Source organism: Neoarius graeffei, chromosome 2, assembly GCF_027579695.1.
Source record: "Neoarius graeffei isolate fNeoGra1 chromosome 2, fNeoGra1.pri, whole genome shotgun sequence".
In the NCBI taxonomy this organism is placed as follows: Eukaryota; Metazoa; Chordata; class Actinopteri; order Siluriformes; family Ariidae; genus Neoarius; species Neoarius graeffei.
The window spans coordinates 66,785,022-66,812,351 of NC_083570.1; the positions used below are offsets into that span (position 1 = coordinate 66,785,022).

Below are 27,330 nucleotides of genomic sequence, written 5' to 3' on the forward strand. Positions count from 1 at the left end.
CTTGTGATCAGACATCAAAATCTAGCAAGACTCCAAGAAAAATCAGAACTGCACGCTCACCTAATGATGCATTCCAGACAAATACTGTAGGATCCAACATACAGTATTATGTATTATGCATACCCTTTTATGGCTCCCTTTAAGTTAGCTTGATTGTTTTAGCTGCAGTATTTGTAATAAGCTTAACTGTGCAGACAGGCAGTGCACTGTTCCAACAGTGTTATCAGCAGATTCTCAAGGGGATCGGGGTAGTGAATGAGCATATTTCAGGAGCCTTGGGAAATTCCTCACCCGACATCAGTTAGCCATTCATGAAATTAATTTTCCTCGACTGCCGCTGAGTGGGAGTTTGCAAAAACCTTCAAATAATATATGAACAGAGGAGTGAAAGGAAAATATTGGAAGGCTGATAATGTTAGATGGTGTAAAGACTTCTTATCAGGCTTTTTAATGCAGCTTTCCACTGTACCTCATAACTCCTGGTTGTTTTAAACTGTTCTCCAATAAATTAACTGTTTTAGTTGAGGTCTGAAAAAACATCAGTTAAGTCGACTGTTGAATGGAATTTAAAAGAGCAATGCTTGGCACTAAAATGGCTTTATTGATGCCTCACAGATGGTGAGGGAATGAAGCTTATACAAATATTTTCTGGCAAATTCTGGCCCACCTGTTCAAAAAAATGTACTGTAGCATTATTTGTAGCATGTAGCATCCTTGAGAATCAGCAAACTGTAGATCAATACAAGTTAAAAAAACATTTTACAAAACCCATTCCTTCTGCTGAAACTCATCTGAAGTCATTACATGTTCAACAAGCCGCTCATAATCTCTTCCTATAAGCTCTGTGCATGAAAGAGAGAAGTTTTTAAAAAAAAAAAATGAGGGAGGGGGGGCCTTTAGGCTAGACCATAGTTTTAATGAGAACGTTTTCTCTGTCTCGTGCTTTCTCATCCTCACCTTGACTTTTTCTCTTTTTTCTCAATCTCCTTTGGTCCTTTACTATTTTCCCTTCAGTCTCAGCTCTGTCTCTTTCTTTTTGTGTGTCTCTCCCCCTACTTTCATCTGTGATAGCAAGTATGTGAGCTGTGAGCCAATTGAGTGGGTCTTGTCTTACTGTTGTTTATGATTGTGGCCATGACGGATGGAGTGTGTGTAATCCCTTAGGCCATTTCTGCTGCTCTATCGTATCCAAACATCCCCACTCCATTTTCGCTTCAGGGCAATGAAGAGCCATAGGCACTTTACTCACTCATAAATGTACAGCTTGTACCAATCACCAGCATCACTGATAGTAAAATTCTATGTAATGTAAACTTTCTAATTATATGCATTCACTTAAACAGACTTTAAAATTGCATATAAATCACTTATGCATGTTTTCATTTTATGTAAGGACCCATTTACAATGTTGATGCTGATAGGTTCTCTGCAGCTGAGGTTTTCCTTTACTCTCCCTCCCACACTATAATTTATATGCCTTCTCCAATTAAGTTAGGATTTTTACTCCATGATACCATCTGTAACATGCCTGAGCTCTGAACTCTAAACTGAAAAGAAATTTCAAAGTGGATTTACATGGAAAATTGTATAGCAATTAGTGAATTAGAGATTGAATTGTTGTTGTTGTTGTTGGTTGTTTCTGATATAATTTTACTGCTCATGTTCTCATGTCCCATGAGCCTTTTGAAGTTAATACAGATCTTAATACTCTATACAGAGATCTGTTTGCTGACTCGGGGCAGAAGAACAGCCAGTGTGAGAGCAGAGACATACTGCCGTCTATACTCTCTATCTGTGGACAACTTTAATGAAGTGTTGGAAGAGTATCCAATGATGCGTCGGGCTTTTGAGACAGTAGCCCTTGATCGTCTAGACCGCATTGGTGAGATCTGTCATTCATGTGGGTTTTGAGCCATCCACAGTTGGCAAACATCAGCTCAGTTAAATAAGGACTATGAGGTATATATAGTTTGTTAGCTTGATTTGTTGATTTACAGTTGGATGGCTGCTCAAAGCAAATTTGTGCTTTATTCAAATTTGGGCTTTTAGTCACACACTAAGATTTGTGTTCTAGTTATTTCTTCATACATAGGAAAAAAATTTAAGAGAACAAACCTAGGTATTGATATTGAGTTATAGAAGGTCATAGTACAAAAATACATGATTACTAGATATTTTGAACAACAAATTCAGGTAAGGTTCTAATAACAAGGTGAATATTTAATATAGGGTGGCATGGTGGTATAGTGGTTAGCATTGTCACCTCACAGCAAGAAGGTTCTGGGTTTGAGCCCAGTGGCTGATGGGGGCTTTTCTGTGTGGAGTTTGAATGTTCTCCCGGTGTCTGCGTGGGTTTCCCCCACAGTCCAAAGACACACAGGTTAGGTTAATTGGTGGCTCTAAATTGACCGTAGGTGTGAGTGTGAATGGTTGTTTGTCTCTATGTGTCAGCCCTGCGATGATCTGGTGACTTGTCCAGGGTGTACCCTGCCTGTCACCCATAGTCAGCTGGGATAGGCTCCAGCTTGCCTGTGACCCTGCACAGGATAAGTGGTTATGAATAATGGATGGATGGATGGATATTTAATGTAATATAATGTAAATCATAAAGCGTTATGTAAGTATTATATATTGTTTCTTTTTGCTTTATTATTATAGGAAAGAGAAACTCTGTTCTCCAGCACAAAGTGCAGCGAGATCTCAACTCAGGTGTGCTGAACTTTCAGGAGAATGAAATCATCCAGCAGATTGTACAGCATGATCGGGACATGGCTCACTGTGCTCACTTAATGCAGACCCGTTCACCAGGTCCTCACACAACCCCACCTAATTCCTCTCACACTCCAGTTATCTGGGCTCCTCTCATCCAGGCTCCACTCCAAGCTGCTGCAGCCACTACTTCAGTGGCCATTGCCCTTACCCGCCACCCACATCTGCCCCATACACTTTTCCGGCCTCCGGTACCAATGTTGGGTTCACTGAAAGACCCACCAGGCCATTTTAAAAGGTTTCCAGTGGTTTCTGGTGCATTGGGTACTACACTGGGTAGTTCATCCTCTGGAGCAAGTTCTCAGCTTGGCTCTGGAGTGGAGACCCCTATTTTGGATTCACTTAGAACCAAGAGTTCTGCAACATCTTCCTCGCCTCCTTTGCCTTCTGCCTCCAGTTCTTTACCATCTTCCACAACAACCACCATCACCACCATGACATCCAGCATCAGTGAGGCCTCCACCTTCTCCCAAAGACCTCTCAGCACCTGTGGTTCTGGATTCCCCAGTGTGGCTCAGCTCCATCCCCAACCTCAGCTTCCGCATGCTTCCTTCTCTAGCATTACTGCTCCACTGCCTGGCTTCTTCCAACAAAGGGCAGTAGGAAGAGACCTGGCTCAATTTGCCATTCCCTCTGCCTCTACTATTACTCCTTTAATAGCCCACTCCATTAGCCCTATACTAACACAACTGCAGTCCACTCAGCCCAAACCTCTTCATGCTAAGTGCAGTCAGGAGGTGAGTAAACCAGTTAGGACCACCACTCCATCACCTTCTACTGGATCCCCACTTTTCTCTTCAAATCTTTTCGAGCCAACTGTCCCAAATCCCCAGACTCAGGATCCTCAGAGCAGTGATCATCTCGTACAGCTCTCACATGAACCATCTGCTCTGGCTTCAGTTACTCAGTATGGCTCTGGAAATGCTTCCCCTTGTACCACCCCACCAGCCTGGAGCCCTTCATTCCAGAGTCCTATGGTGCAAAAGAAGCGGACACCAATTAATAGCAATCCCTCGAGTACCTCAGGATCCCAAAGCTCTCTCCTGTCCCCTCAGACCCTTTGTCCTCTGCCTTCCCAGTCACAAGAGAGGGCAGGATCTCTGGTTGATCTCCCTTCTCAGGATGTCAGCACTATTTCCATATCGCTTCCTTCCCCACGACCCTTTGAGAGGCATAAATTAGTAAGACAAGGCCCACATGTCCCAGATCAGTCACATCTGGTATCAGTGTCTGGGTTCAGCCATACTTCTTTCCCAACCCCTGTTACCAAACCTTATAGTTCAATACCCGGCCATGTGGCCATGTCAAGACAGACTTCCAAAGTGTCCCAAGCCCAGACTGGGTTTACTGGTGATCCTGGGTCTCGAGAGAGTTCCATTCCAGGGACACCAAGCTTGCACCCCAAACTCCCATCAAACTTATGAGAATGAATGGTGTCCTTGTCTATTGTACAGACCATGTTTTTATCAATGAAAAATATGTATAAGAAAGTCACTTTTATGGCTAAGGAGATGTTTGTCTACCTGTATTTATAACCGTGCAGTGACTACTTCTCAACTCATAATGCCAAACGAAGGAATAGATAGGTGTCTGATGATTGAATGAGAGTGTATGTAAGTGTGGGTTTGTGACTGAATGGTGTTTAAGTGTACTATTTGACTTTGTCTTCCAAGTTCCTTTAGCAATTTTGCAATACTAATAATAGTGATATTATGTAGGGATATGCAACAAATAGCAGTTTCCAAAAAAAAAAAACCTTAAACCAGTACAGTAATAACAGGGTTATGGGTGATCCTCGGGAAGTATGCTGGGAAAGAGATGCAAATATACTTCTTGCTATATATCATGTCATTGTGGTGACGACACAAATACACATACACAGGCATACCGTACACATAATGTTCATCATGTTATCAGACATGCACTGACCATTTCACTAGACCTTCCCCTATCTATACCTCCTTGTTAACCAAGGCACACTGTTTAGTATCTATGGCCTTTCCTTTTTAAACAGCACTGCCTTAGAACCTGAATGACAGGGAACGATCCCCTCACTTCCACTGCAAAAGAGATAAGATAAAGAATGTATCGCAATTATTTTATATGTGCTTTGTATGTGTAATTGTGTGGCACTTAAGCAATAAAACTGTATGCTTGGTTTTATACCTGCACTGAGATTTGTACATTGCAGCATTCTTCTTAGCAAAGAAAATATATCGGCTCATAAAGATGATTGATTACACGTTAATATGTTATTGTGATATAAGCCCATATAATGCCAAAGCTTGTGTTTCCAGAACTGCAACTGTAAATTTGCATTGTGATTATTTTAGTGTACTGGAAAATACAACATATTCCACACTGTGATGGACTGGCAGAATCCTGTACATGATGTATTCTCGCCTTGCGCCTAGTGTTCCCAGCATAGGATACGGATCGACCACAACCCTGACCAGGATACAGCTCTGACTGAATGGATGATGAATGAGCATAGTCCACAGTTTGCATTGGCATTATTTCAGTAACATTAATATTTAATATCTTTTTTTAAAAATTGAACTTTGTCCCAACCAGAAATTTGACAAAAACATACAGGGTTTTTTGTTTCGTTTTGTTTTTTGTTTTTTGCCAAACTCATAACAATTGGCTGAGAACTATCAAGTGTCCTTCCTTTTGAGCATTGGTTGTTCTGCTTGATTATGCAGAAGTGTTGTAATGCTGAATGTACTGCACATGATCTGAAACCTGCAAGACTTGAAATACTTAATCTGGGAACAACAAAAACTCAGTCCATAACCATTACTGTCCAGTAAGTTACATTTCTGTATCTTGAATGAATCCGCATCTTGAATTATCTATACCTTAAATAACACCTGTTTGTTGTTTCTTTGTTTATTGGTTTTGGGAGAAAGATGAGCATCAGAGAGAACTCAGTTGACAGTTGATATTTAAAAAGGTCTTCACTTTGCATTTGTTAAGCATGTTGTCATTGTAGTATTCATACTATTATTACCTTTTACACTACCTCAAGTCTTGACATTTTCATGTATATATCTATATGGGAAAAAGAAACATAACAGTGGCACACAGTCCTAGATACTTATCTAACAATTCTAGCATCACTTAGACTATTTATCAATACTATGGAGTAATATTAAGTATTTTGTGTATATTATGTTATGTGCTTAATTGTATGTGAGGGTCTGTGTATGTATGCATGTGGGATTATACATGAAATATACATTTATTATTTTTATGACAAATGTATAGTAGCATTAATGACTTGCTACATTGATTTTTTTTGTTTGTTTCACATCTATTTAGCCATTTAAGTATTATTCTTCTGGAATGACTGTCAAGAAGGTCAAGTGAAAAAAGGTCATTTGCATCAAATTTAATTTCTAATTCATGACCGCTTTGATTTTTCCTTGCTAACATGAGTTTACATATGTAAATACCTTGATAATTTAAAAAAACAAGGTGGAGATTTGCGTATTGAACAGTTTATAAAAAAACAGATTAATTGCTTTAATATACATGCATATATCACAACTAAAAAATTAACCATAATCATAATTTAATCATACTCATAATTAAAAACTGGGAGGGTTGTCAATATGTTACTGGATTTTTTTTTTTTTAATCTTGCATTGTTGCATTCAGAGAGCAAATATGAAGGTCATCTCATTAAGAGCCATTATTCTCTTTTACATATTGGCACTTTAATGAGGGTTTGGGGTCTGTTCTAGAGCTTCAGATTTTTGACATTGCATCACCAGGGGATAGAGATAACATTGTCCAGTTTATATACACCACCAACGCAGTGCTGGATTAATCTTTATCTCCCACTCCAACCTCTCCTAAGCTGGCTGACTGAAATACTTGAATATTTAGCCTACACGCCATATACTTTAATGAGAAGTGAAATACAAGCTGGAGTATTGTTGGGGAAAAAATCAGATTTTGCATTATGAAAACATTTAAAGATTCCTAAAGTGACACTTAGTAAAACATTCTTAAATGGAGGAAAAGAGTGTGGGGTTGTTGTTGTTTTTTTCCATGTTTACTTTTTGTTTTATAGAGAATTTTACTCACACCAGCTTCCTTCCTGGGGGGACAGCAGTACAGTGCAAGCAAACTAAGCCTTACTCCATTTGCATACAAATTGCCAGCTGATCCCTGTCATCCTGACACTGCAGTTTGTGAACAAGCACACTTTCCCCCTACTAATTATAGCAATGATAAAGCGCATGCCTCTTATGATAAAGAGCATCAAAAGTAAGAGCATACTGATGACCATGGAGCACTGAGAGAATTTATTTACCATTGATTTTTAGAGGCTGTGGTGGAGATTTGAGAAATTGCATAAAATGTAGGCTACCTGGTGCATTCAAAGTGATGTGAATATTAATGGGTGTAAAATCTGAGTGCTGACTCATTCTGCACCTGAACTGGTACTTGCATGCACATGGATGAAAAATACTAATCAATCACTCATATTTTCATTCTTACGGCAGTTTATTTGTCAATCAATAATCTGGATCTCCCCCCCCCCCCAATACCATATGAATATGAATGTATTTTGGAGTGCTGCATTGCATTTGCTGTGCAATTATACACTGCCATCTAGTGTTTAACCACCCATATCGACACCAAAATACTCCACTAGAGGGTGATACTGGGTAGTGTGACATCAAATCTTCCTTTCCCAAATATCAGTCATGCTACCCATCTTTAGACTTAAAGTCCTGACAAGAAAAGAAAGAAACTCACACATATCAGATGAGCAGTTTAATGGATGGGTCAGTGGTCAGTGTGCAAAGATAATAGCTATGAGAGTACGAGTTGAAAGAGAGGTGTGGCAGTATCACAATTTACTTGGGGAGCATATACAGGCAACTGCGTCACACACTCTAGCACTACACAACATCCTATACATAAGCCACAACACAGCATACCAACAAAGTCTTGTATAAACTTTAATGATAATCACTGTAGGGCTGATGAGTGCAAATCTCTGGTCAATTGGTCAAATGATTTGATATTTATTTTTGGTAAAGTTGAGGAGTAAGCAAATGCACTGTAAACAGCATTGTAGAGTCCTCGGAAAATACAATGAGGTGTAAGAGTGGATTCATTTATAGTGCCAACATGTCAATCAGATTAAATCTACGTCAAAAGAAACTGTGAGATTCAGGGATTATGGAGAATGACACAGTCCTTATTCATGGTGCTCAAGGTACCAGAACAACACGCATGGTGTTGGTATAACCAGAGCCAGGACGCCAACCAGTGACAACAATCACTACATCGCCAGATTTGTAGAATTTCCGGGCTTTACCTGAAAAAGAAAATTAATGTTATCCATTAACAACTTCCAGAATCTGTAGGCAGAAATTTCATGCCCAGTGTAGCCTTATAGCTAAATAAATAGAAACACCAGTGCTTTATTATCCAGAGCCCCAAAGCTTTTACTTCTCAGCTACTTTCAGACTTAAGGATGAAAACCCCCAATCCTCAAACAACTCAATAGCTCTTTTAAAGAGATATCTAAAGGTCCTTACCAAGCTCCAAGGCGAAACTGACACGCAGGTCCACATCCTCAGCCCACACATCATTGGCAGGCTTGTTGTAGAGGATGGGGAAGATGCCACGGTACAGATGGCACTGACGTGCTGTCTGCTCGTTCCGGGTCACAGCCATGATGGGGGCACGGGGCCTGTATCTAGACAACAGATGAGCAGACCTAGAGAGAGAGAGAGAGAGAGAGAGAGAGAGAGAGAGAGAGAGAGATGATAATTCAATTCAAAAGAGTAACTGTAACAGCTACAAAACTAAGTAATAGCCACACTGTCAACATTAACCAAAAAAGGCAATGCAAGCAACAGTAGAATAATATATACTGGACTTTAAATGGAAGATATTTCTGTTGTATTGCTTCATCAGTAAGCATTTTCATAGTATAGTATGTATTAAAGTGCATCCTGAATGCTCTTCGTCAAGTAGACCTTCTGTATATAACAGTCTGTACTGGTTGTACCACAACAGCTGAGTGAGAAGTTTAAATTAGCCTGCAAAATGTCAGGGTTCAGGCTAGCAAAGGTCAGGCTAAGCATGAGGGAGCACATTTCACATTGGCATGACACAGGGCATGTGTGTCTGTGTGTGCACAATGTGAACAAAATATGTGAGCGTGACATACAGCATAAAAGTGCTATACAAACTGCTTATGGTATAAATCTGAATATGCATGGATGTAATGTGTCTCTCTGTTTGTACCTTCCAGATTTGGTGAGAACGATAATGGCACTGGCACAGCACTTAAAGGAAGCTTCCACAGCTCCTATGGCCACAGATTCACAGGGGTCACGGGTCAGGTGTGTGATGCGACGCAACTCCTCAAACACTTGCCTGTGGAACATGGCTGCCTCAGCCTCACGGGCAATCTGAATCAAAACACACAAGCAAGTAAGGGAAAGAGATGAAATCAGAATAATGTTGCCACTGAAGTCTAACATGTACTGATATACACAGCTTGAAATTTGCGGTCATCATAATCTATAAATTGATACAATGTCTTACTGAATTTATTCATACAGATGGGAACCTGCAACAATTTCACAATTTAAAACATGCAAGCCTAATATCAGGGTTCTTGTCAAGGTCAAACGTAGTAAAGTGGTATTAATCAAAAATAATCGAAAACCTTTAACAGCATGCCAGGCTGTGAGTAAAGTTGTTGGACAGCTCCTCAAAAGCATGGCACCATCTAATCACAACAGACAAGCTTTGTGCATGTTCCACAGAAGACAGCAAAACACACTGATAAAAGGACAAGATACGGACAAGTAAAAGATGAAGCAAATAAGACAGGCATAGAATAAATGGCTATGAATAAAATCCATTAATAATCACTGTGAATTAACAATGGGTTTTAATCCTTTTTTTTTCACTTTCCAAGTCAATCGTAAATAACCAATCTTAGTTCTCAAGCTGCTCACACCACTTCTTCATTCCAGTACACAAAACCAACTGTACGACATTTTAGTGACACTTTTAGCGAAGGACAGCAAGTGAAGTTTGTATAATAGGCATGTTTCTTCACAACAACAGTTTCAGAAATGCACAAGTCAGCCAGACCTTCTCTTAACATGTTGAACTACTATCAGTAAATATTTGTACTGCATTTCTCAAAATGCAATCAAATGCCAGGCCAGCAGGGTCAACATCACACTTACCAGGTGCTGCGTTAACACAGACTCAACAGGGTACTCGCCCTTGGCTGTCTCTCCGCTCAGCATGATGCAATCAGCACCATCCAGCACAGCATTGGCTACATCACTACTCTCAGCACGAGTAGGACGGGGCTTCTTAATCATGCTCTCCAGCATCTGCCATTCAGAGGAGCAATGTAGCCAGTCAAAAGGAGCCAAAATTCAATGGCTTTATCCTTCATTATATACTTATTTTGAATAAATTAAAATCTATTGATGAAGGCATGTTTTTGTTTCTTCACCTGTGTAGCACAAGTGATAGGTTTGCCAATCCTGTTGCTGCGTCCAATCATCATCTTCTGAGCCAGAAAGACCTTCTCTGTGGGGATCTCAATACCCATGTCTCCACGAGCAACCATGATACCATCACTGGCCTCCAGAATTTCATCAAAACTGGACAAAGTGTGAGAAAACAAAACAAAGCAAAACATATTCAAATAAAACATCATCAAAACCAGGCAAAAAAAAATTTTTCAAATCAAGAATCTTGTTAAAACTGGGCAATATAAGCCAATAAAAATGCATTCAGAATTAAGACTCAAGGATCTCATTGAAAGAGAAACAAAGCTAAACAAAAAAATGATTGAAAACAAGCAAAAAAATATGTTAGAATTGTTATGAAAGCGCTGGACTAAGAAAACTCAATGGAACAGTGGCATTCAATTCTCCTGTACACTCACTTGCGCACCCCCTCATGGTTCTCCAGCTTGCTGATGACCTTGACATTCTTGCCCTTCTCACCCAACACCTTCCTGACAGCGTGAACATCAGCAGCCTTGCGGATGAAGGAGGCAAACACCATGTCCACCCCTTGCTCCACACCAAATTGCAGGTCTTGGATGTCCTTCTCAGACACAGCGGGCAGGTCTATTTTAGCACCAGGCAGATTCACACCTTTCTTGCTGCCCAACATTCCACCATTCTCAATCTCACACACCAAGAAGTCACCACCTGGTTCCAAAGTAAAAAAGAAAGTCTAAGCATTAGCATATTATTTTTTAGCAACCTTGGTTTGGTTTTGATTTGTTTTGTACTGAACTAGTTGCTGAGACTGACCAATTTCCAGGACTTTCAGAGAAATGAGGCCATCATCAACGTAGACCTTGCTGCCCTGCTGAACCACTTTAGTGATATTCTTGTAATCTAGCCACAGGGTTTTCTCATCACAGTTGTCCTTGTATTTGTCGTCCAGGGTCAGCTTGATTTTCTCACCCTTGTTTAGCTTCACCTCCTCAGTGCCACTCTGGAGAAGGGACATATAACGTAAATATATTACAATGTAAAAAGCATTTGATGAACTGTATAAGATTCAGTCTGTAGGGTGTGCAACTTTTGGATCAACTCCTCTCTTTAAAGTGTTTCATAAGGACTGTGTAATAAGAGCAGTATTGTTTTATGTAGTGACAATTCTAAGCAAAATGTTTGACAATAAACAAAACATTTTTTGCTGACAATTTAAAAGATAAACTCACGCCTTTGATGAGTCCAGTCCTGATTTCAGGACCTTTGGTGTCCAGTGCAATAGCCACAGGTCTATACGCAAGGCTTCCTGGTACAAAGCTCTCAGTGGCTTCACGCACATTCTTGATGGTTTCAGCATGGTACTACAGAATGCAGAAATGGGTCCATCTCATTAAAGTGCACAACTAAAAAAATGTAACAATACACTCTCCGACTGCCTGAAAACACTTTTGATCAGCATCAATTCCCCAGTGACAAATCTACAAGAATGATGTTTTTTTTCCAGTGTGAGAAGGCAAAACTTTATAATAGTTTTCATTGGGAAAACATGTATGATGTAATGTAACTATCTTAATGAAAATTATTATAATTTGTTATTAATTTTAATTATACGTTTAGACATTCTCAATCTTTCATTACTTATCAGTATCCCTAGGTTACTTAATATCATAGTAATATGTTTATTTATAACAATTTCTACATATTTTTATGTATTTATCTGAAGGGTAGATGGCAAAATTGCATGTAATATTAACACAGCTGTGGTGTGTTTATGTACTGTATATGAGAGAATGGTTGCACTTACTATGTTTGCCAGTAATTCTCTGCTTGTTTTAGTCATCCTTCTATAATTAAACGCCTGTGAATAGTCTAGGGTGTATTTGAAAGATACCATGAGTACGGTGAACGCTAACTGAATCTGAGAAGGCAAGTTTAGAGACATGCTATATACAGGGTTAGTCAAAATTATGTTAACACGAATGGATTATTTTTCTCCTGCAGACGTATACCATGGGTGACAAAATAAACGGTACTGTTGCTCACTGGTTTTTGTGTGTTGAACACGATGGCAAACAGGTTGAGACCATCCTGTAACTCATCTTGCACATATGATGTGTGTTTTGTAAATAAATGGTTTCTACCATTTAAGTGTTAACATAATTTTGACTAACCCTGTATACTGTATATCTGCACAGATCATATTTCCTATGACCTATTAGTCGACCAGCTGACTGCCACACTACAAAGACTTACATAACTGTTTATGTACCAGAAGAAGTACAAAATCCCTTTCAGTACCCAAATAATTGCATTTAAAATATCTGAGAAATCACCCAAAGTCAGTGTTGTTTCTAAAATTCAAAAAGGTGAAGATTGGCTCCCTCTGTGGAAAATATCAGTGGATATTCTCCACAAAAAGTCTTAAATATGAATCTGCTGTCATATTTAACAACAGCCCTCTAGCCATATGATTAGGATTCACCTTACATCAGACTTCAAGCAACAGAGTAGGTAAATTTTAACATGCAAATAATGCCAGTTTTTAGTTCTGTATAAATAAAGTTCAAATAAATGAACTTGATAAGAGAGGGTATGACTTAGTTTCACTATTAGTGACTGTGACTTGTACCTACAACTAATAAACTGTGCCGCTGACCTTTAACTGGTACTGACCTATAGTTGAAATATCAAAGGTATCATATGAAGACGTAATGGCACACTTCATGCAGTGATTGAGAAAGTTTAATGGAAAGGCCAATCATACAGCCAACTCCTCTCTATTGAGGTTTTACTGTGAAGGTATTCACATAATTTTTAACCAGGTCCTGAAGAACTGGTAATACTTCAATGAGAATACCAACCTCATGAGTTCCATGTGAAAAGTTCAAGCGTGCAATGTTCATGCCAGCTTTGATCATCTCCTTCAGCTTCTCCACAGCACGAGAAGCTGGCCCTTAAAGCATATAAATCAAACTTAAAGCATGAGGTCAGGGTTAAAAATTAGAACAAACACGCAATGTAGTTCACTAAATTTACATTCATTTAAGTCCACAGTAAGGGAGTATGCATAATTGATGTGAGAAATTCATTCATATGTAAAAAGGTGACTCGACATGGAAATGAAGAAGTGTCTGTTTTGCTGACCAATTGTGCAGATGATGCCAGTGTTGCGAGACACTGTAGGCTCGGAATCAATGTCCAGCAGGCACAGGTGCTCCAGGAAAGTTTCCGCCATTGCAGCATGGAGCTGCTGAGAGTGAAGGAGGGAAGAGCTCATATCCTTAGACATTATTGGAGCAGTGTCTGCTGGAACGTCCTGCAATATGAGAAAGCATTAAAAGCAAGATCACTTTGCCCAAATTGTGTGTGTGTGTGTGTGTGTGTGTGTGTGTGTGTGTGTGTGTGTGTGTGTGTGTGTGTGTGTGTGTGTGAAAATAGGAACTCTTGTTTCTGAAAAATGAAAGGATATTCTGTAATAGATCTATGTTTACACTTTGCTAAAATTTGATTAGAAATTGACTGGAAAAATAGATGCTAATTCACATGGAAGTCAAAACGCCACCTGAATTAGCTATAGCTAAATGTGCTAAACTGCTTACACCTAGTTATAGATTGACTGTCTACAGGTTTGGCTTTGTATTAAAGGTGGTGAATTTTATGTTCAATTATTTTATATTCAATGTCATAATTTTCAAGCCATACCAATGAGTGTCAATGTACAACCTACTGACCCAATCTACAGCTCTGCTCAGGTAAATTTAATAAAATTTAAAAAATAAAAAACACTTTTAAATAGTGAAAGGTATCTGTCTGAAATAGGTGTCTGAAAGTGACCACCAAATCATTATGACAGGCTAAAATGTGTTATTTTGTATTTCGTTATGTGATAAAAGCTATGAAAACGTCTAATAAAGAAAGTTTTTGAAGTAAGCTCAGTATATACAGTATATGATACAAATACCATCTAATTTTGCAAGATTTGCCATAAACACAGCTTGATAAGCTAACAACTAATGTTGTAGAAAACCCCACAGCATGTGGTGTGCTAAAAATATCTTAAACCAGTGTGATCATATTGCTGCTGTGGCTCTTCAGATATTGGTCACCCAAACGCAGTAAACTGTCACCAAAGGTTAAGTAACTAGAAGCCATGATACATTAGCAGTGTCTGCACAGAAAGGGGGTGCGTTTAAATGCATGACAGAACATGAACTCACTAGAAGGACTGAACGTTACATTCCTCAGTGCGTCAAAAGTTAAGATTATTCTGGTCCACAGCTGCGTAAATAATGTCACATGTCATTCTGTATTTAGCAGAGACATGATTTGTCATAGTATAGTTATAAACATGAGAATTTAATAATAATAATAATAATAATAATAATGATAATAATAATAATAAGCTTTAATCTGTATATTTTTCATATTAATAGAACTGTAAAGACTCACAAATGACACAAAAGGCTCAAATACAGTATTAAAATAACATTATACTACTGTAACAGGCTGTCATATAAGAGCTTGTTGTATTTAAACTATTCATCTATTAGCGAGGATTAGACGTTTCAAAATGGTGGTAATTATTTTTTATCTAGTTTATGGAGGTAAATGTAATGTATTTTTACAAACAAACAAACAAACAAACAAACAGACAAACAGTATGGATAATAAATGCTCACGAGCCTACCGTAGCCGCTGGCCTGTCACACGCAGTTGCGTGCTGTTTCGAATTTAACAGCGTTATTAACCGGTACTACTTCCTGGACGGGGGGCACTGTATCCTTCCGAGAGTGCTGACAGTGCTTTGCCCGCTACAAATGTTAGTTCCCTGTGTACATCTAAAATGTAGCAATTTAAATAGTATCGCCACTGAAATGATAGTATACACTTAAAAAACATAATTTTCACTAAAGTAATCTTTACCTATGTACCGGAATGTTATATAGTGGTGCTTGAAAGTTTGTGAACCCTTTAGAATTTTCTATATTTCTGCATAAATATGACCTAAAACATCATCAGATTTTCACACAAGTCCTAAAAGTAGATAAAGAGAACCCAGTTAAACAAATGAGACAAAAATATTATACTTGGTCATTTATTTATTGAGGAAAATGATCCAATATCTGTGAGTGGCAAAAGTATGTGAATCTTTGCTTTCAGTATCTGGTGTGACCCCCTTGTGCAGCAATAACTGCAACTAAACGTTTCCGGTAACTGCTGATCAGGCCTGCACACCGGCTTGGAGGAATTTTAGCCCGTTCCTCCGTACAGAACAGCTTCAGCTCTGGGATGATGGTGGGTTTCCTCACATGAACTGCTCGCTTCAGGTCCTCCCACAACATTTCGATTGGATTAAGGTCAGGACTTTGACTTGGCCATTCCAAAACATTAACTTTATTCTTCTTTAACCATTCTTTGGTAGAACGACTTGTGTGCTTAGGGTCGTTGTCTTGCTGCATGATCCACCTTCTCTTGAGATTCAGTTCATGGACAGATATCCTGACATTTTCTTTTAGAATTCGCTGGTATAATTCAGAATTCATTGTTCCATCAATGATGGCAAGCCATCCTGGCCCAGATGCAGCAAAACAGGCCCAAACCATGATACTACCATCACCATGTTTCACAGATGGGATAAGGTTCTTATGGTGCAATGCAGCGTTTTCCTTTTCTCCAAACACAACACTTCTCATTTAAACCAAAAAGTTCTATTTTGGTCTCATCCGTCCACAAAACATTTTTCCAATAGCCTTCTGGCTTGTCCACGTGATCTTTAGCAAACTTCAGACAAGCAGCAATGTTCTTTTTGGAGAGCAGTGGCTTTCTCCTTGCAACCTTGCCATGCACACCATTGTTGTTCAGTGTTCTCCTGATGGTGGACTCATGAACATTGATGTTAGCCAATGTGAGAGAGGCCTTCAGTTGCTTAGAAGTTACCCTGGGGTCCTTTGTGACCTCGCCGACTATTACACGCCTTGCTCTTGGAGTGATCTTTGTTGGTCGACCACTCCTGGGGAGGGTAACAATTGTCTTGAATTTCCTCCATTTGTGCACAATCTGTCTGATTGTGGATTGGTGGAGTCCAAACTCTTTAGAGATGGTTTTGTAGCCTTTTCCAGTCTGATGAGCATCAACAACGCTTTTTCTGAGGTCCTCAGAAATCTCCTTTGTTCGTGCCATGATACACTTCCACAAACATGTGTTGTGAAGATTAGACTTTGATAGAGCCCTGTTCTTTAAATAAAACAGGGTGCCCACTCACCCCTGATTGTCATCCCATTGATTGAAAACACCTGACTCTAATTTCGAGCGGCACGGTGGTGTAGTGGTTAGCGCTGTCACCTCACAGCAAGAAGGTCCGGGCTCGAGCCCTGTGGCCAACGAGGGCCTTTCTGTGTGGAGTTTGCATGTTCTCCCCGTGTCCACGTGGGTTTCCTCCGGGTGCTCCGGTTTCCCCCACAGTCCAAACACATGCAGGTTAGGTTAACTGGTGACTCTAAATTGACCGTAGGTGTGAGTGTGAATGGTTGTCTGTGTCTATGTGTCAGCCCTGTGATGACCTGGCAACTTGTCCGGGGTGTGCCCCGCCTTTCGCCCGTAATCAGCTGGGATAGGCTCCAGCTTGCCTGCAACCCTGTAGAACAGGATAAAGCGGCTAGAGATAATGAGAGATAATGAGATGAGATGAGATGAGATGAGATGAGATGAGATGAGACTCTAATTTCACCTTCAAATTAACTGCTAATCCTAGAGGTTCACATACTTTTGCCACTCACAGATATGTAATATTGGATCATTTTCCTCAATAAATAAATGACCAAGTATAATATTTTTGTCTCATTTGTTTAACTGGGTTCTCTTTATCTACTTTTAGGACTTGTGTGAAAATCTGATGATGTTTTAGGACATATTTATGCAGAAATATAGAACATTCTAAAGGGTCCACAAACTTTCAAGCGCCACTGTAAGACCTCACATCCGAGCAGTTACAGGGAGGCGATGAAGCTCATGATATTAGTCAAGTCAGGTCAAGTCAAGTTTATTTGTATAGCGCTTTTAACAATAAACGTCGCAAAGCAGCTTTACAGAATTTGAACGACTTAAAACATGAGCTAATTTTATCCCTAATCTATCCCCAATGAGCAAGCCTGTGGCAAGGAAAAACTCCCTCAGACGACATGAGGAAAAAACCTCGAGAGGAACCAGACCCAAAAGGGAACCCACCCCCACCCGGGCAACAACAGACAGCCCGACCATAATATTAACAGTTTTAACATGAGGACAGTTTCGTTGATGTTATAACTCTTCATTGATGGAAACTTGAGTGCAAAACTGTTCATGATAACTGCAGTCCTAAAGTTAGCAAGACAACTGTAGTCCTCAGCCATAAAAGCATTACTGTAAGAGTCCAGAGCATCCTCCAGGTATAACCCTCAACTGTCCTCATGGGGCTGTCCTTCATAGGAGCGGTGCGATAAAACTCCGACCAGACGCAGGGCACCAGGATGGATCAAGTAGGTCCAAGGGGCAGAAGAGGCCAGCATCTCAATCCCAGGACCAACATGTAACTCAGAGGGACAGATTGGGGGGGGGAGAGAGAGAGAGAGAGAGAGAGAGAGAGAAAACACATGTTGTTAGGTATGCCCTAAAAATGACAAGTATTAAATCTGTGTGGTAGGCTCGCAGAGACGAGAGTCTTTACATCAGGCATAACACACAACAATGGCATGTTAATATGGTAAAAAAATATATCATGACCTGCTCTGGCTGGATGCTTGATGGGGTGATGGGAGCACACTCCTCAGCAATGATGAGATGCAGATGGGACCCTTAGGGCTGGCCAAGACAATTCAGTTACATTTCCCCGGGTCTGGGACATGCGACAGAAAGTCTGACGGCCGATTCCCTGCAGGCTACGATAGCCAGTCGAGGTCTCCACCCTCTCCACCAAAAGATTTCCTGTTGACTCCATGTAACTCAGAGGGACAGATTTTGGGGGGGGGGGGGAAGAAAACACAGGTTGTTAGGTATATGCCCAATGTCACCTGAATAAGTAGGAGCAGTATACATACAGTATACATTAGTTGTGTGATTACTGACAGCTCTGAGATCAGCTCCTGTGAACTTGTCTACAGTGTGACCTTCACATGAATTGGTTAATGAAAAAGAAAAGCACTGGTGACAGTACAATTCAGGATGTTCAGTTTTGTTATAAAATACCAGCTAGCTAGTACATTTCAGTGATTACCAGTAGACTATAAACACTATCTTTTGGAAACAGAGTTCCAAAAATTCACTTTTGTGTTTGGAGTAGCATGCAGGTGTGCACGTGTGACTGCACTCAGCTATTATTAACATTTATAATGAAAAAAAATGCGAGGATATTTTTATAGAAATTGAGAAAGTGGCCTGTTGTGGAAAATACTCTTTAGGATTGTTCCTTCAGTAAATATTTAATATGGTTTATTATATAATTAACTTTGCTCCTTAATTGATATCTTTGCATACTGTGGATGTGCGTGCACTACAGTATCTACACTGTACATTGTACACTCCAGGAAAAGTGACCAAAGAAAGTACTAGTGTCAATAAAACAGCATCTGAATTGGTGAAAAATGGGCAGCATTGTGAGTCAGTGAGTAGTGCAGTGTGTCAAACCTCACAGCCTCCTGGAGCATGTCAGGGGGCATGTACACTCACTGGCCACTTCAATAAGAACTTCTGTGTGATTATAAGATTCCTGTTCTTGGCTGGCACATTGGAACCCAATGTGGTCTTCTGCTGTTGCAGAAGATGCTTTTCTGCTCACAGCGGTTGTAAAGCGTGATTGAGTTACTATATCTTTCCTGGCAGCTCAAACCAATCTGGCCACTTTCCTCTGACCTCTCTGACATTTCCACACACAGAACTGTCACTCACTCAATGGTTTTTGCTTGTTTTTTTTCCGCACCATTCTGTGTAACCTCTAGAAACTGTTGTGTGTGAAAACCCCGAAAGATCAGCAGTTTCTGAAATACTCAAACCAGTCCATCTGGCACTAACACCCATGCCACAATGAAAAGTCAGAGAGATTACAATTTCCCATTCTGATGTTTGAAGTGCATAAAACAGCAGGCATATGGGTGTACCTAATAAAGTGACTGGTGAGTGTACCGTATGTGGAAGAGCAGGGTAAAGTTGTGTGAATGTGTGTGTCCATGGTGCCCTGTAATGGCCAACAAATATGGAAACACCTAAATACAATGTCAAGGAAAGTAACAAAAGGAAACCAGCCACTAGAGTTAAACATTAATGGAAATATTTCAAGAAATGACAGCAAAATTGCACTGGCTTTTAACACCTTTTTTAAGGAGTCTGTTGAACAATTAGCAACAACTTTTGGTCATAGGAATGTGCTCATCTCCCCACCTAACTATGAATACCCAGTTTTTAATCTCATCTCATTCATCTCATTATCTCTAGCCGCTTTATCCTGTTCTACAGGGTCGCAGGCGAGCTGGAGCCTATCCCAGCTGACTACGGGCGAAAGGCGGGGTACACCCTGGACAAGTCGCCAGGTCATCACAGGGCTGACACATAGACACAGACAACCATTCACACCCACATTCACACCTATGGTCAATTTAGAGTCACCAGTTAACCTAACCTGCATGTGTTTGGACTGTGGGGGAAACCGGAGCACCCGGAGGAAACCCACGCGGACACGGGGAGAACATGCAAACTCCGCACAGAAAAGCCCTCGCCAGCCACGGGGCTCGAACCCGGACCTTCTTGCTGTGAGGCGACAGCGCTAACCACTACACCACCGTGTCGCCCAGTTTTTAATCTTCAAGAAATAAATGAAGAAGAGATAAACAAAATTTTAACTAATCTTAAAGGATCTAAGGCTCAAGATGTATATGGTTTTGATTCCTCCCTGTTTAAGAATAATGCACACGCACTTTGCAAACCCATTACACACCTGGTAAATATGTCCATTAATGAGTGTCTGTTTCCTGATGCTTGGAAAAAAGCTGTGATAATACCTATTTTCAAAGCTGGGGAGACTACTGACGTGGCAAATTATAGGCCCATAAGTATACTCCCTATTATCTCCAAGGTAGTTGAGAGGGTTGTCGTACAACAACTCACCACCCATCTTAATTTGTGCCACGCTCCACTGCATGCGATGCAATTTGGGTTCAGAACAAATCACTCCACAGATACTGCTCTTTGCTACTTTGTGGAAGAATTGAAATCCAAGGTAGACAAGGGTGGAGTAGTTGGAGCAATTTTTCTGGATTTGAAGAAAGCCTTTGACACCATAAACCACAATGTTTTAGTTTCTAAACTGTCCTCACATAACATCTCAGTTGACACGATTAAGTGGTTTACATCATACCTATCAAGAAGGAAGAATTGCACTAGAATAAATGATACACTCTCCACTGAAAATACCTGTTCAATAGGGGTGCCTCAGGGTTCAATCCTAGGCCCTCTATTGTTCAGTATATATATAAATGATCTTCCCTTAGTTTGCCCTGATGTTAACATCCAAATGTATGCTGATGACACAGTGATATATGTCTATGCAAAAACAAAACAACAAGCGGCATACAAACTCAATGGAACATTGAGCAAAATACAACCCCGATTCCAAAAAAGTTGGGACAAAGTACAAATTGTAAATAAAAATGGAACGCAATAATTTACAAATCTCAAAAACTGATATTGCATTCATAATAGAACATAGACAACATATCAAATGTCGAAAGTGAGACATTTTGAAATTTCATGCCAAATATTGGCTCATTTGAAATTTCATGACAGCAACACATCTCAAAAAAGTTGGGACAGGGGCAATAAGAGGCTGGAAAAGTTAAAGGTACAAAAAAGGAACAGCTGGAGGACCAAATTGCAACTTATTAGGTCAATTGGCAATAGGTCATTAACATGACTGGGTATAAAAAGAGCATCTTGGAGTGGCAGCGGCTCTCAGAAGTAAAGATGGGAAGAGGATCACCAATCCCCCTAATTCTGCGCCGACAAATAGTGGAGCAATATCAGAAAGGAGTTCGACAGTGTAAAATTGCAAAGAGTTTGAACATATCATCATCTACAGTGCATAATATCATCAAAAGATTCAGAGAATCTGGAAGAATCTCTGTGCGTAAGGGTCGAGGCCGGAAAACCATACTGGGTGCCCGTGATCTTCGGGCCCTTAGACGGCACTGCATCACATACAGGCATGCTTCTGCATTGGAAATCACAAAATGGGCTCAGGAATATTTCCAGAGAACATTATCTGTAAACACAGTTCACCGTGCCATCTGCCGTTGCCAGCTAAAACTCTATAGTTCAAAGAAGAAGCCGTATCTAAACATGATCCAGAAGCGCAGACGTCTTCTCTGGGCCAAGGCTCATTTAAAATGGACTGTGGCAAAGTGGAAAACTGTTCTGTGGTCAGACGAATCAAAATTTGAAGTTCTTTATGGAAATCAGGGATGCCGTGTCATTCGGACTAAAGAGGAGAAGGACGACCCAAGTTGTTATCAGCGCTCAGTTCAGAAGCCTGCATCTCTGATGGTATGGGGTTGCATTAGTGCGTGTGGCACGGGCAGCTTACACATCTGGAAAGACACCATCAATGCTGAAAGGTATATCCAGGTTCTAGACCAACATATGCTCCCATCCAGACGATGTCTCTTTCAGGGAAGACCTTGCATTTTCCAATATGACAATGCCAAACCACATACTGCATCAATTACAGCATCATGGCTGCGTAGAAGAAGGGTCCGGGTACTGAACTGGCCAGCCTGCAGTCCAGATCTTTCACCCATAGAAAACATTTGGTGCATCATAAAACGGAAGATACGACAAAAAAGACCTAAGACAGTTGAGCAACTAGAATCCTACATTAGACAAGAATGGGTTAACATTCCTATCCCTAAACTTGAGCAACTTGTCTCCTCAGTCCCCAGACGTTTACAGACTGTTGTAAAGAGAAAAGGGGATGTCTCACAGTGGTAAACATGGCCTTGTCCCAACTTTTTTGAGATGTGTTGTTGTCATGAAATTTAAAATCACCTAATTTTTCTCTTTAAATGATACATTTTCTCAGTTTAAACATTTGATATGTCATCGATGTTCTATTCTGAATAAAATATGGAATTTTGAAACTTCCACATCATTGCATTCCGTTTTTATTTACAATTTGTACTTTGTCCCAACTTTTTTGGAATCGGGGTTGTAGTTGACTGGCTAGATTACTCTTGTCTGACACTGAATATGTCAAAAACTGTTTGTATGTACTTCTCTTCACGTAAAAACACTACTCAAGAGCCGGACATATTTGTTAAAGGAGAAAAGCTCAATGTAGTAGATGATTTTAAATATTTAGGGGTCATTGTTGACTCTCATCTAACTTTTAAAAAACATATTAAAAAGGTTAATGGTCGAGTTAAAAGGAATCTCCTCAATTTTAAGGTAATAAGGAATCAGATGACTACAGAGGCAGCCAAACTTTATTTTCATTCTATGATTTTAATACACATTTCATATTGCTTGACCACCTGGTCTCAAGCAAATGCAACTGCCATGTCACTAATACACAAATCCTATAAACAGGCACTGAAAATTCTGGACAAAAACTCCAACACCTACTGTACTATCATACAGAAGTATGGTTTATTTAGTTTGGACAGTTTTATTTTCTTTTTAAATTGCTGTTTATTTTTTAAAATTATAAATGATCTTGCTCCACCTCCCCTTAAGCCATTTGTGAGTCTGTGCAGACCCACAAATAATACAAGGACTACAAGAGTGTCATCTAGAGGGGACTGTATAAGTGTGTTTAGACATTCTACTTTTGGCCAAAGTGCTTTCTCAGTAAAAACATCAGGGCTATGGAATAGTATTCCTGTTAGTATCAGGCAAAGCAGCACACTCAGTACTTTTAAATTAGGTCTTAAGAAATGGCTAAAAGCAGGGCAGCATTGTGGACATTTTTAGTCATTGATCTTGTGTTTTTGTGTTTATTTTATCATATATTATGTTTTTTGTTTCTGTTAGGGTTTTGCTGGGATTCGAACCTGGTTCGTTGGTGTGATAATCCAGCAAACCCCCACTAGGCCACCAGGGGGATGACGCAAATGCAGAGGCGTGAGGCGGAAGTAGAAAAAGAATCAAAAGGTTTATTTAAACTATATACACTATATACAGGGCAAAACAAAAGACAAAAAAAAAACCAAAGAGTATAATCCAAAAGAAAAGCAAAGTGCAAAAATTCAAAAGCTAAGAAGATCAAAAAACACAGTACAAAGGAAACTGGAGATAAACATAACAGCACAAAGACTCCGTGACAAGAGGACTGAACTCAGGGGTATAAATAGACAAACTAATTAAGGACACAGGTGAAGATAATTAGGCAATTAACACAAACACAAGACACAGGAACAGAGGCGGCCTCTAGAGGCCAAAATAAACACGACATGAAAAGGAAATAACAGCGGCCTCTAGAGGCCAAAACAGTCCTAGTCCTAACAGGACCCCCCCCTCTAGGAGCGTCTCCTGACGTTCCCAGGGCGATCCGGATGGGCCGAATGGAAGTCCCGACATAGTTCTTTATCAAGGACATCCCGAGCAGGAACCCAGCAGCGCTCCTCAGGACCATAGCCCTCCCAGTCCACCAGATATTGCAACCCGCCGCGGACCCGGCGGGAGTCAAGCAGGCGATTCACAGTGAACACAGTCTGCCCCTGGAAGATGCGGGGGGGTGGGGGGTTCCTAGGGGCAGGGGCATACGTAGACGTCAGTATGGGCCGTAACAGGGAAACATGGAAAGTGGGGTTGATCCTCAGAGTCCGGGGCAACTGGAGCCGGTAGGAGACAGGGTTCACCCTGCGCACCACCTTGAAGGGGCCAATGTAGCGAGGAGCAAGCTTGCGGTTCTCCACCCGCAGTGGAAGGTCCTTAGTGGACAGCCAAACACGCTGCCCAGGGCGGAAAGCGTGTGCAGGTCTTCTATGGCGGTTGGCCTGAGTCTGGAGGTCTGTATGAGGGTCTTCCTGACCTTGCTCCAGGTCTTGCGACACCGTCTCACATATTGGTTGACCGAGGGCACCCCCGCGTCCTCCTCCTGGTCCGGGAACAGAGGTGGCTGGAACCCGAATTGGCACTGGAATGGCGACAGCTTGGTGGCCGATGACTGCAGGGTGTTGTGGGCGTACTCCGCCCATGGCAGCCAGGTGCTCCACGATGTCGGGTTATCCATAGCCAGGCCTCGCAGGGTGGTTTCCAGGTCCTGGTTGAGCCTCTCCGTCTGACCATTGGACTGTGGGTGAAACCCAGAGGAGAGGCTGGCAGTGGCTCCGATGACCTTGCAGAACCCGTGCCACACTCGGGAGGAGAACTGGGGCCCTCGGTCTGAGACGATGTCCTGTGGAAGACCAAAGACTCGGAAGACATGATTAAACAAAAGTTTCGCAGTTTCAAGAGCAGAGGGGAGTTTGCACAGTGGTATGAAGCGGCAGGCCTTGGAGAATCTGTCAACTAAGACCAAAATGACCGTGTTACCTTGTGACTCAGGGAGACCCGTGATAAAGTCGACTGCCACGTGGGACCAGGGACGCCGGGGAATGGTCAGAGGATGCAGGAGACCCTGGGGACGCTGTCGTGGGTTCTTGGTTCTGGTGCAAACCTCACAGGACAGGACAAATGACCTTACTTCCTTCTCCATGTTAGGCCACCAGAAGCGTCTTTTCAGGAAGTCCAGGGTCCTCCGAGCTCCCGGGTGGGCGGTGAGAGGGGAAGAGTGACCCCACTGGAGAACCTTGGCCCGGGCTTGATGTGGGACGTACAAGAGGCCTGGTGGCCCCGTCCCAGGACCGGGGTCCTGGCGTTGGGCTCGTCGGACAGCCTCCTCAATACCCCAGCGGACAGGGGCCACAATCCGGGACACAGGGATAATAGGCCCGACTTCATTCTCCCTGTTAGTGGCAGAGAACAGTCTGGACAGTGCGTCAGGTTTGGTGTTCTTGGAGCCGGGGCGGTATGAGAGGGTGAAGTCAAACCGACTGAAAAACAGGGCCCACCTAGCCTGTCGAGGGTTCAGTCTCTTGGCTTGCTGGAGGTACTCCAGGTTCTTGTGGTCAGTCCAAACCAGGAATGGATGTTGTGCTCCCTCCAGCCAGTGCCTCCACTCCTCAAGGGCCAGTTTGACCGCTAGCAGTTCTCGATCCCCCACATCGTACCGGGACTCAGCAGGACTCAGGCGGTGGGAGAAGTAAGCGCAGGGGTGCAGCTTTCCTTCCGAACGTTGAGAGAGCACCGCGCCGACACCACTGTCCGAGGCGTCCACCTCCACGATGAATGGTTGGGAGGTGTCCGGGAGAACCAGAATGGGTGCCGTGCAGAAGCGGTCCTTGAGGTCTTTGAACGCCTTTTCTGCCTGAGGAGACCAGCCATAAGATCCACCTGTCCCTTTGGTGAGGTCTGACATGGGTGCTGCCACAGAACTGAAGTTCCTGATGAACTTGCGGTAGAAGTTAGCGAATCCTAAGAACCGCTGAACCTCCTTAACGGACTTGGGAGTAGGCCAATCCCGGACGGCCAGGGTCTTGGCAGGGTCCATTTGGAGTTGGCCTGTCCGTACAATAAATCCCAGAAAGGAGACCTCGGGAACATGAAATTCGCATTTCTGGGCCTTGGCGAACAGATTGTTCTGTAGCAGCCTCTGGAGAACCTGGCGGACATGGTGGCGGTGCTCCTGCACGGTCTTGGAAAAGATAAGGATGTCGTCGAGGTAGACAAAAACGTATAGGTTAATCATGTCCCTTAAGACGTCGTTGATTAGGGCCTGAAAAACAGCTGGTGCGTTGGTGAGTCCGAAGGGCATCACCTGGTATTCGTAGTGCCCAGACGGGGTGTTAAAGGCAGTCTTCCACTCGTCTCCCTGTCGGATACGGATGAGGTGGTATGCGTTCCGTAGGTCCAACTTGGTGAAGACGGTGGCGCCTTGGAGCAGGTCGAAAGCTGTGGACATCAGCGGAAGGGGATATCGGTTGCGCACAGTGATCTTATTCAGGCCCCTGTAATCAATACATGGTCGGAGCCCCCCATCCTTCTTGCCGACAAAGAAGAAGCCGGCTCCAGCAGGTGAAGTGGAGGGTCGAATAAACCCAGAGACCAGGGCATCTTTGAGGTATTCCTCCATGGCCTTGCGTTCTGGCTGAGAGAGTAAAAACAGTCTGCCACGAGGAGGGGTAGTCCCAGGGAGCAAGTCGATGGCACAGTCGTAGGCCCGGTGCGGAGGAAGAACGGCGGCCCTGCTCTTGCTGAATACCTCCTTGAGATCCCAGTACTCTGTGGGAACTTGAGATAACTCGGTGAGATCAGGGGGCTCGGCAGGAGACACAGGAGAGCTAGAGAGCAGACAAGAGGCATGGCATGCAGGGCCCCATTCCACAACCTGGCTTGTTACCCAGTCTATGCGAGGGTTGTGGCGAGTAAGCCAAGGAAGGCCTAGAATAACTGGGAACTCAGGTGAAGGAATCAGGTGCAGGGATATTTCTTCCTTGTGACCTTGAGACTGGAGGAAAACTGGAGAAGTAACTTGGGTGACTCTTCCATCACCTAACGCTTGGCCATCGAGGGCAGACACAGACAGTGGGACTTCAAGAGGTGCAGTCGGAATATTGATGCTTTGGGCGAAGTGAATATCCATAAAGTTCCCAGCCGCCCCTGAGTCTATCAAAGCTTGACAAGAGTGGACAGACTCACCCCAGGAGATGGAGACCGGGATGTAGATTCCTTGGCCAGGGAGTCCGGGAGAGAGGGTAGGCCCCGTCACAACCCTCCCTCGGCTGGACGGGGCGGTCCTTTTCCCAAGAGTTCGGGACATGATGCTCGGAAGTGACCAGGCTTGCCACAGTAGATGCAGCACTTGTCCCTCCTTCTGCGCTCCCTCTCAGATGCGGAGAGGCGAGTACGACCCACTTGCATGGGTTCTGGACAGTCACTGAAGGAGGTAGACGGTCTCCAGGTAGAGGTAGGGAGGCTGGGGGGG

The 27,330-nt window shown here is 42.1% G+C and overlaps 2 protein-coding genes across 2 annotated transcripts in view; one reads left to right on the forward strand and one right to left on the reverse strand.

The window, feature by feature from the left end:
* The window catches only part of hcn4l (hyperpolarization activated cyclic nucleotide-gated potassium channel 4l), a 57,294-nt gene extending 52,878 nt beyond the window's left edge, over positions 1–4,416 (forward strand). Inside the window, exons 7-8 of the mRNA XM_060909080.1 lie at positions 1,718–1,882; positions 2,659–4,416. Of these exons, the coding sequence (XP_060765063.1) occupies positions 1,718–1,882; positions 2,659–4,193 (1,700 nt within the window). The 3' untranslated portion in view covers positions 4,194–4,416. The remainder of the gene's footprint in view (positions 1–1,717; positions 1,883–2,658) is intronic.
* A 3,131-nt stretch (positions 4,417–7,547) lies between these two features.
* Positions 7,548–15,051, reverse strand: pkmb (pyruvate kinase M1/2b). Its single transcript, XM_060914746.1, has 11 exons — positions 14,974–15,051; positions 13,431–13,602; positions 13,148–13,239; positions 11,516–11,647; positions 11,100–11,286; positions 10,724–10,994; positions 10,286–10,436; positions 10,008–10,160; positions 9,049–9,215; positions 8,334–8,515; positions 7,548–8,110 (listed from the first exon to the last, which is right to left on the reverse strand). The coding sequence occupies exons 2-11, from the start codon at positions 13,573–13,575 to the stop codon at positions 8,004–8,006; spliced, it is 1,587 nt and encodes a 528-aa protein (XP_060770729.1). The 5' UTR covers positions 13,576–13,602; positions 14,974–15,051; the 3' UTR covers positions 7,548–8,003.
* Between the last annotated feature and the right edge of the window lie 12,279 nt (positions 15,052–27,330).

Coding starts and splice junctions, on each gene's coding strand:
- pkmb (XM_060914746.1), bottom strand. CDS start 13,575: ATGTCTAAGGATATGAGCTCTTCCCTCCTTCACTCTCAGCAGCTCCAT. Junction 9,216..10,007: donor CTGTGTTAACGCAGCACCTG/GTAAGTGTGATG, acceptor GTTTTGATTCAG/ATTGCCCGTGAGGCTGAGGC. Junction 8,516..9,048: donor GTTCTCACCAAATCTGGAAG/GTACAAACAGAG, acceptor CTCTCTCTCTAG/GTCTGCTCATCTGTTGTCTA.